This window comes from Ictalurus furcatus, chromosome 21 (assembly GCF_023375685.1).
Source record: "Ictalurus furcatus strain D&B chromosome 21, Billie_1.0, whole genome shotgun sequence".
NCBI classification, from domain to species: Eukaryota; Metazoa; Chordata; class Actinopteri; order Siluriformes; family Ictaluridae; genus Ictalurus; species Ictalurus furcatus.
In genome coordinates, this window is record NC_071275.1 from 12,159,011 (window position 1) to 12,168,603 (window position 9,593).

At 36.1% G+C, this 9,593-nt stretch overlaps 2 protein-coding genes across 2 annotated transcripts; one reads left to right on the forward strand and one right to left on the reverse strand.

Moving 5' to 3' along the window:
• The first annotated feature begins 1,080 nt into the window (after nt 1–1,080).
• rpl29 (ribosomal protein L29) lies at nt 1,081–3,493 on the forward strand. Its single transcript, XM_053653361.1, has 4 exons — nt 1,081–1,135; nt 1,611–1,662; nt 1,755–1,819; nt 3,333–3,493. The coding sequence occupies exons 2-4, from the start codon at nt 1,626–1,628 to the stop codon at nt 3,423–3,425; spliced, it is 195 nt and encodes a 64-aa protein (XP_053509336.1). The 5' UTR covers nt 1,081–1,135; nt 1,611–1,625; the 3' UTR covers nt 3,426–3,493.
• A 1,087-nt stretch (nt 3,494–4,580) lies between these two features.
• On the reverse strand, nt 4,581–8,793 carry LOC128624694 (troponin C, slow skeletal and cardiac muscles). The gene is made up of 7 exons (XM_053652357.1): nt 8,790–8,793; nt 8,469–8,647; nt 8,190–8,220; nt 6,394–6,540; nt 5,393–5,507; nt 5,164–5,300; nt 4,581–5,084 (listed from the first exon to the last, which is right to left on the reverse strand). The coding sequence occupies exons 1-7, from the start codon at nt 8,791–8,793 to the stop codon at nt 5,053–5,055; spliced, it is 645 nt and encodes a 214-aa protein (XP_053508332.1). The 3' UTR covers nt 4,581–5,052.
• Between the last annotated feature and the right edge of the window lie 800 nt (nt 8,794–9,593).

Consider the following 9,593-nt stretch of genomic DNA (forward strand, 5'->3'; position numbering starts at 1 on the left):
ACTCTGATACTGCTTGTGTTATTGTTACTGTAAAGAATCACGGATTAGAGCATGTGTGTGTGTGTTGTTGCAGTAAGTGAACGTGACGATACTGAAGAGAAAATCTGCAGGATCTGAAATATTAAAGAGCAGGAGGGAAATGTGTGTGTGTGTGTGTGTGTGTGTGTGTGTGTGTGTGTGTGTGTGTGTGTGTGCTTCTACCTCCAGGCAGTCGTTATGTAACACAGAGGCTTTTTCTCATCACGATTTTCCAGTGTGATTATATTTATTATCAATGATTAAATTTGTAATATATTTATTAACAATGATTGTTGGTGTGTTTCAAACAATTGAATAGCATTAAAAATAATTCTGTTAGTCACTTCACTCAGATGTGTATATTATTGTATATGAATAGATTGAAGAGAAATGTATAACAGTGTTGACTGAAACACACATGAAGGTAAATCAGTTTACCTTTACTGTTTATTAATGAAGTGATTTAAACAGAGTTCTGAATGCAGTGAGAGGATCAGCTGGAGGAACAGCGCCACCTACTGGATCAGTTTCATGATCACACCACACATTGACAGTACAGTCCTCTCTCTCTCATTTATTCTCTTTCATTCTCTCCCCCTCATTCTCTCTCTCTCTCTCTCTCTCTCTCTCACTCAAAACGTGTTTTTTCTTGCCCTGGAGTGGACAGAAAAGAAAAGTACAACTATATTGTACTGTATTGAGTGGAAACAAATTACAACTATATAAAGAGAATATATTTTAATACACATGCTTTTTGTGTGTTTATTTATTGAATAATAGAAATTGGCGAATCTTGAATCTGCGAATGTCCAATATAAAACTTTACCGCCGTGTAATTTTGACTTTATTCTCGTAATCTTTTTTTTTTTTTACGTGGCACCGTCGTAGTTTTGTGGTATTTCCTGTTGAACAAAAGATTATTATTATTATTAGTAGTAGTAGTAGTAGTAGTAGTAGTAGTATTATTGTTGTTGTTGTTGTTGTTGTTGTCAGCTTAATCTTCTTCCGCTGCAGTTTTGTGTTTCGCTTCACACTGTTTTTGTGCTAAAGAACGGCTTTTATTTCCCACAATCCTTCACGATTTCCTCTTCCGGTTGTCTCGCGCTACGTGTAGCAGGTATCAAATTTACGCCTTCTGTTTTTTCTTTAGAATCTAACGCAATCCTTTATCTGTAATAAATATTTATATGGATTTATACTTTGTGTTGATGCTGTAACATTTTCCGGACATGACTGTAAATAAATCGGGGCGGTTTTATTTAGCCATTTTGTGAAAAAACAAACAAATAAACAGACCTGAAGTTTAGCGGTGTAAGAACAGCAGGCTACATTCACTGGCGCTGTAATTTACTGTTTAAAGGCTGTAGATGGAAATATGCATATATTGTTTATGCTGTATAATACTGAAATAGTTTATATAATCAAATCTGTCCTAACGTGCATGTGTTGTAGTCCCGTGTTTGTGTAGCAAACATGCTAATTATAATCAGATTAGGGGAAAACAATTAAGTATTAATTGTAACTATTGAACGAATCTCATGTATTTTTTATGTCTGTCTTTTAAAAATCTGTTTTTATTTCCCTGTTTACAGACAGCGTGATTAAAAATGGCAAAGTCTAAGAACCACACCACACACAACCAATGTGAGTATCTCTCGCTCACGTACACACCCGTGATAAGTAAATTGTGATGAAATGGTGAATAATAATAATTCTGTGGTGTTTCCTCTCTTCAGCTCGCAAGTGGCACAGAAATGGCATTAAGAAGCCTCGTTCTCATCGCTACGAGTCTCTGAAGGGGGTGAGTTTCTGAGTGAATTCTATACTCTGAGCAGTATTATACTCATCTAAACATTATCACAGTTTTCCATGTTGCTAGCGTAAAGTTAAAATATACTTACGTTTCTAAACGAGACTTGACGTACTTGATCTAAACAACCTCCTGAATCAGACATGGGGATAATCGGATTCCTCAGCCTCAGAGGCTCCACCTACCCACAGGGATATCTTTTCTACACTTATCTGGCCACAAACTTCAGAATCTCTGAGCCGTTTCACACCCATCGCTCTGTGTGGAGACTGAATCGGAGCGAGGATCTCCTCATGAAGCTATTTTGTTCGCCGCTCCGAATAATACATCGACAGATAAAATTAAACAAACCTTTTAAACCTTCAAAAAGTGCGTGTAGAAATCATACGGATCGCCTGAACACGGATATGATTAGATGGATTTCTCTAAAGCTCCAGAACACACCGTGTTTCTGCAGCGCTATGGATCTGTGACCCGGAAATGATCCTTTCACTTCCGACAGCGAGTCGATTCGGAGTGTAACCACTGTCTTGCTAGAGTTCGCTTGGAAGCGGGCCGAGAACCACCTCGCTCAGATGCTCTCGGACCCCAGCGTGAGCACCGTGTTTCGCCTAAAGAAACGCACAGAGGGGGAGAACACGCTGTGGTTCTATTTAAAACACTGTGAACGTGCACTTAAATGCTGACTGGTGCTCCACGGTTCTGTACGCCAGGTTCTGGAGTGGGGTGCAGACTTTTGAACACTGTCTCGGAGATTTTCAGCCTGAACATTTACAGAGTATTTAATTTTTTTTCTCCCTTCCCCTAGTCAGTTGAGAATAAATGTGCTAAACTTTTGTCAGATGAAAAAACTGATTGATTGATTGTCTTGTCAATCAAATCTCTCCAGAGAGTAGGCCGGGCTTAGCCACTGTTTCTGTGCACAGTAACTGCCCTTGTGATTGATCTGCGTAAACGTGCTGCGTGTCGTAGAAAATATTACAATAGAAAATGAAGTTTTATTTAATGGTAAAACGAACCGATATACGTATTTAAATATGGTGAGAGACATCCTTCCATTCTTTACGTCTGTTTCAGAGAATTAACCTTAAGATTATTTAAAAACATGAAGTAGGAGTTAGCGACTTGTTAAAGCTTGCTTTTTTTTTGTTTGTTTTTTTGTTTGTTAAACCAAAAGTTTAAGTTTTAAGAGAAGGTGAAGATTCGGATCTTTTCTGAGATCTTGTGAAAATGCTCAACATCGTTAGAACTCTACAAATGAGCAAAACAATTTAACTGTCAACTTAATTTCATTCCTGCACTCCATCTACACACACACATAGTCTGTCTCTACAAGCACCATGGTGTTAAATTAACCATCATATTTCCTGATGTGAAGCTGAAAACGTGATCAAAGATTAATGTTGTTCTAGTGTGTACCTCTGAGTGATCAGGGCAAGTGCGTGTGAGAGAGAGACACATAAGCGAGAATTTTCAAATTGAAGTATTTTCCTTCTCTCTGCAGGTGGATCCCAAGTTTCTGAGAAACATGCGCTTTGCCAAGAAACACAACAAGAGAGGATTGAAGAAGATCGCCAAGCAACAAGCAGCGAAATAAACAGATGTGAACGATTTGTCTGTACAGATGTTGTTTATACCATCAACAATAAAACTTTAGAAAGTGGAGCATGAATCTAGTTTACTCACACACACTTCTGCCTGGTATAGAGTAGGTCTGGGTGATATGATTATATATCAATATGGATATTTATATCCACACAGTCCTGTGATAGGGTGAGTGTTCAGTCCGTACAGGATTTCAGTTTTTGTGATTACTGCGGCTCGTGTACTTTATTTTTGCAGAAAACTACTCGAATCTGAAATCTCAGTTGCACGAAATCCTTGTGCGTGGTCTTTCACAGTGATGTTTGTTGGTAAATGAGACCTTTTTAGCTGTACTCATGAATGGAAGAGGCTTTGGCTGATGTTGTAATGAAGTCACATGATGTGTCTCAAATCTGCTGTGATCTTGAAAAATTGAATAGTGTGGAGTTTCCTTGATTTTGTGTTAATTCCTGTGGTGGTAAAATCCTGTAAAGACACGCTGTCAGAGAATTAGCATGTCCTAAGCAAAGTTTTAATATTAATGATGTAGTATAAATTATATAAGGAATATTAAATGAAGAAAAGTGAGTTTGTTTACAGTGAGTGTGTAACTGGGCAACAACGTGTTTGTCAGTATGTCCCAGTACATTATACTGTTACTACACACACACACACAAAGAGAGTGTGTACTTTCTCATGCGTAGTGTACCGTGTGTAGGTGAACTGGGACGCAGCTGTAGAGTCGTTTATTTTAAGATAAAACTCATCGCTGCACTGGGAAGAGCTCCCTGCTCAGACCAGGCCAACTTGTTGACATTCATTTCCCCCATTAGTGAGAGCCCCGAGGATTACCACATTTGTTCAACATGATGTAGTTATTATTAGATCAGACAGTTAAAGTCCAAAACCCGTCTCTGTATCGGAGGTAAAGCTGTAATGTTAAGCTTTCCCAAAACTTCAGGATGGGGGAGTTTACGCTTCTTTGTGGTTTCTATGGTAACACGACGAGAATAAAGAGCGGGCTGGTGAGGGAGCGACTGTTTATAACTGCTGTAACGTAAAGAACAAGAACTAACTCGTTTCACTGATATTAAATGTAACTGTAAACGGATAAAAAGTATCCATTGTTCTTTAATAAATAAAAACTAAATTGTTAGTAAGTTACTGTGGTGAAAGAGGAATAAAACATGCTGTTAGAGGAAATTAATCAACTCCAGGCTGGTGACAGTACCTCCGCTACACTTCAGGCTGTTACACCACCACGCTGTGGATTGTTTTCCTTTAGCTGCATGGCCCGCAATGTGTTACTCCATACTTTATAGTGGTAGGGTAAAAAGTAAGGATTTGTAGCATTTGCGTATGTTTAACAATAACAATAGTTTGATCATTAATAACGGTTAATAATAATAATCACAGTCCAATTATCATGTACAAAATCTTTTCCCTGTACATTCTTTCATAATCAGAACTTTATTTGATATTAAATATAAAATTTTCCCCAATGTCTGCAAATGAACAGGCATTATTTAAAATCAGTGACTTCACATGAGCATTAACACCACCACCATTAACTCCACTAACACCATTAAAACCACTAACTCCATTAACTCTCGGCTACAGAACAGTCAGAGTGTCGTGGTTTATTCGACTCCCTTCATGAACTCCAGAAACTCTGAAATAAAATAAACACATTTAGGGTTCAGTTCACTGGCCAAGGAAACACTAAATGATGACACAAAATGCTTGGTTACCGTCGTAATCGATCTTCCCGTCGTTGTTTCTGTCTCCGTCCTTCATCAGTTCCTCCACGTCGTCTTCAGTGATCATCTCTCCTGTAGCTTTCAGCATCTCACGCAGTTCCTCTGTATCGATATATCCGTCTCTGTTTCTGCACACACACACACACACTTCAGATCAATTACAGAGTGATAAATAAATAAATCAGCATTATCGTGATTTCTGAATGAAATTAAAACTCACCTGTCGAACATCCTGAAGAGATCGGCCAGCTCCTCCTCTGATTTCGCTCTGCTGTCGTCCTTCATACATCTGACCATCATCACCAAAAACTCATCAAAGTCCACAGTGCCACTGCCTGCACCCACACACACATATTTATATTAATTAAGATATATATCCTAATCCAAATTTTGTATATGTTTTTCAAAAATGGGCATTTATGCAAATGAGACTTAATCAAATTCATTGTGTACATTTGCATAAATTAATAGAACCAAAAAAGATTTCATTTTAGATTTCTAGAATTAAAATATTTATTTAAAACTTTTATAAAAGTTATATATATATATATATATATATATATATATATATTTATGTACTTTACACTTAAATAACACACTTTATCTTTTCTAGCTTCTGATTGCTGATATTCTTAAATTTGAAGTTAAAAAAAAAAAACATGTTTATGCAACTGAGGCAATTTAAATAAGTATTTGCATACATAATAGAGCCAAATATTGTCTTTATTTAAGATTTTTAGAATGAAAACCTTTATTCCAGAGTGAAGACTTATTTATATATACATATATTATTGTTTATGTACGTTACACTTTAAATTACAAGGTTGATTTTTAAACAGATATCCGAGATATATCAGTCTTCACCAGCTGATTTTCTTGAACGAATAAAATGTACCTTTATTTATGCAAATGAGACTTTATCTAATTAAATATGGATACATTTGCATACTTAATAAAGCCAGAAAGTTGGTCTTTGCATAGTTTTTAGTATTAAAGTCTTGATTTCTATGTAAAGAGAGAAAAATGTTCTTTCACAGAACATTATAATTTTATAGTATATTATATAATCATATTATTATAAACATTAAGTTAAAAAAATCCAACAAATATCAGCATTTTGAGAAATTCCTTGAGTCATATGAATGAGTAATATTTTTCAGAATAAGGACAGGAATGAAGAGGTGAAGTTGAGGATGAACTGAGGTTTGTGAGGTTTTTTACTGTCTTCGTCGACTTCGTCGATCATCTCCTGCAGCTCCTGAGGCGTGGGGTTCTGACCCAACATCCCTATCACTTTCCCCAGCTCTTTAGTGCTGATACAGCCATCTTCTGCGTCCTGAACAAACACCTCGAACGCTGCCTTAAACTCTGCAAAACACACCACCTCTGATCCACACCGACACTAATCTTTATTTTATTACTTTTAACCCTTTCTCTGCACAGGAAAACTAAACACCTCAGAAGTATTACTTTTATGCACTTCTTAAAATGTTAATACATTATTTATTCATTCATTCATTCATTTTTTTGTGGTGACATTTTTTGGAGGCTGAAATAAATATTTATTTATGACTGTATTGACAGGCATTTATGTATTGAATAATGAATATGTTTTTAATTTGTCTCTGACCTAAATCTGTCCTGCGGTGTAAATATCCTGCAATCTCATATCCTCTGAAGTCATTTTTATTACATTATGTTTATTTATTTTATTATAAATGTTTATTTAGAACATTCTGAGGGTTTATATACAACAGTATTAGTAATAATAATAATAATAATAATAATAATAAGTGTGAGACAGCGGGACTTGACACTGCTCAGTAGTGGACAAGTTCAGGGAGATAAAAATAGCCCGAGCTATTAAGTGTGATTTGTAACTCTTTCATTTTAATGATAGGATTTAATTTTAGGAACGATGGACAAACGGAGGCACATGTTCGGGTTCATGAGGTCAACCTCACTCGGGTCGGCACCAGGTCAGCGTCAAGTAATCCTCTCTGATTTTTTTTTTTTTTTACAGATTTATAAACTTAAAGAGTAATTTTACCGAATAAAATGAATATCATCAATCGTTAAAACTAAAACACACACAAGTAGTGTAATAACTGAATCAAATAACACTTCATAAAGTGTAAAACATTTCAAAACCTATACAGTTTAGCAGTGTTCTGTCTCAGTTCTACCTGATGTAAGTAAAGTGAAGTAATACTAATGATTTAATATTTATCCCGTAGCGCTGCCGAGTTCTGGATTGTGATTGGTCAGAAGGTGTTGATTAATTCTCTATAACAGCAGCTCTGACAGTAGTGCAGGTTTATACTAATGTACTCGTTCTAATATCGTTATGGTTTCTATAGTAACGGCTTGTTCACTGGGACATGTCCAGCGCACGCTCCACTGATAATAATCTGATTTAAAAATGTGTGTAACATTTAATATTAATAGTTTTCTGTAAGGAGAAATGTGTTTACATAACGTTTATGGAAGGAGTCTTCAGTGTCAGCGTTTTGTTACGGTCAGAGGTAAAGCTGAAACATTAAGTTTTCCTACATTTTCAGTTATTAATATGAAGAGAGAGAATAAAGAGAGAATAAAGAGAGGCTGGTGAGGGAACGAGTGTTTATAGCTGCTATAATGTTACAAAAAAGTGATATCAGGACCTCATGTACCTTAATTATAACTATATATAAAAAGTATGATGTGTCATTCTTTAATAAATATTCATTGTAATAATTGGTAAGTTCCTGTGGTGTAAGAGGAATAAAACACTCGGGGACATGCTGTTAGAGGAAAATAATCAACTTTGGGGTGGTAACAGTAACTCCGCTACACTTCAGGTCCCCGCCCCGTTAGGGATTATTTTCCTCTAACAGCACCGAGTGTTTTATTCTGTACACAAGTGATGAGTGTTCAGTAACGGCTCATTACACGTCTCCCTCTGTGAGACTGAATTATCATCAGCTGTTCAATCGTCCTGATGGAATTTAGACACGTTTGCACATACACACACTTACCATTTTTCTGTTCTTCAGTGAGCTGCTCCACCTGCACACAGATACTCTGCAGTTAGTGTAATATATAAATATATACAGTATATAAACTACATCATCAATTTATAAGGCATGACTTTATATCAGTATATATAATGATTACATAGGTGAAAATTTACATTAAGTTTCTTTTAAATAACAATATTTAACACACAAGTTAACAATCTCTCCACTAATTTTCCCCTCACTGACTGTACGTGTTGTACTGTATGTATATCCTACGCTGTGCGTGTTGTACTGTACGTATATCCTGCGCTGTGCGTGTTGTACTGTACGTATATCCTGCGCTGTGCATGTTGTACTGTACGTATATCCTGCGCTGTGCGTGTTGTACTGCACGTATATCCTGCGCTGTACGTGTTGTACTGCACGTATATCCTGCGCTGTCTCTGTTAAAGTCTCTGTTAAAAACAGCACTAACACTTTTACTCACTTTTTAAAAAAACAATTAAGCTGAATGTTTATACATATATCACGTTCTTCACCTAATATTTAATTTATTCATGAACATGCTGCTAAGGAACATGCTGTTATTTAGTTTATGCTAATTTATGTTGATTTTACTCATGGACTGAATACACAGATATTGTCTCATAAATATTCAAACAAACAATTTAAATACAAATGGTTATTACATACAAGTAAACAAAACAATTTACTGACTGTGTTACTTATTAATGCTGAAGTTTATGATTGGTTGATGTCAATTAATTTATTAAATAATGTTAGTTCTGGGAAACTTTTAATGTAAAGGATTACATATATATTTATATTTTTTATTTATTGTGTAAAACACCAAACATCTCTAATTTAAGGCACTTTATAATAAGGTTATTATTGTGTCATGTTGTTATCTTGTAATCTTAAATTAGCTCAAACTTTATTTACTAACAAATTTCATGTATCCACTGTAAAAGTTCTAATCCAATCTAATCCAACATTTCCATCAGACCGCCAAACCCCGACTGTATTCAGTGACATTATACATGTTGATATGATGATGTAATAGTGTGCAGGTTCTTACCGCTGCTTTATAGATGTCGTCCATGGTGAGCCTTGTCCTCTCTTCCTGACAGAATGTTCTAAGCCCAGCTCTGGGTTTTATAGTGCAGTCTGTTTCCTCCACAGACTTTCATATGAATCGTTTATGAACAACTGCCTCAGACAGTAACAACGCCTTATTTATCGAGAATCCAACCTGTGTTCCAGTTCAGTGTTTAACGCTTCCTCGTACACTTCCCCTCGGTGGAGTGTCTGATCTACTTTATCAGTTAATGATCGAGTCGTGTGTGTGTTCAGCAGTGTAGTCAGAGGGCACAGTATGTGTTCAGTAGTGTAGTCGGAGGGCACAGTATGTGTTCAGTAGTG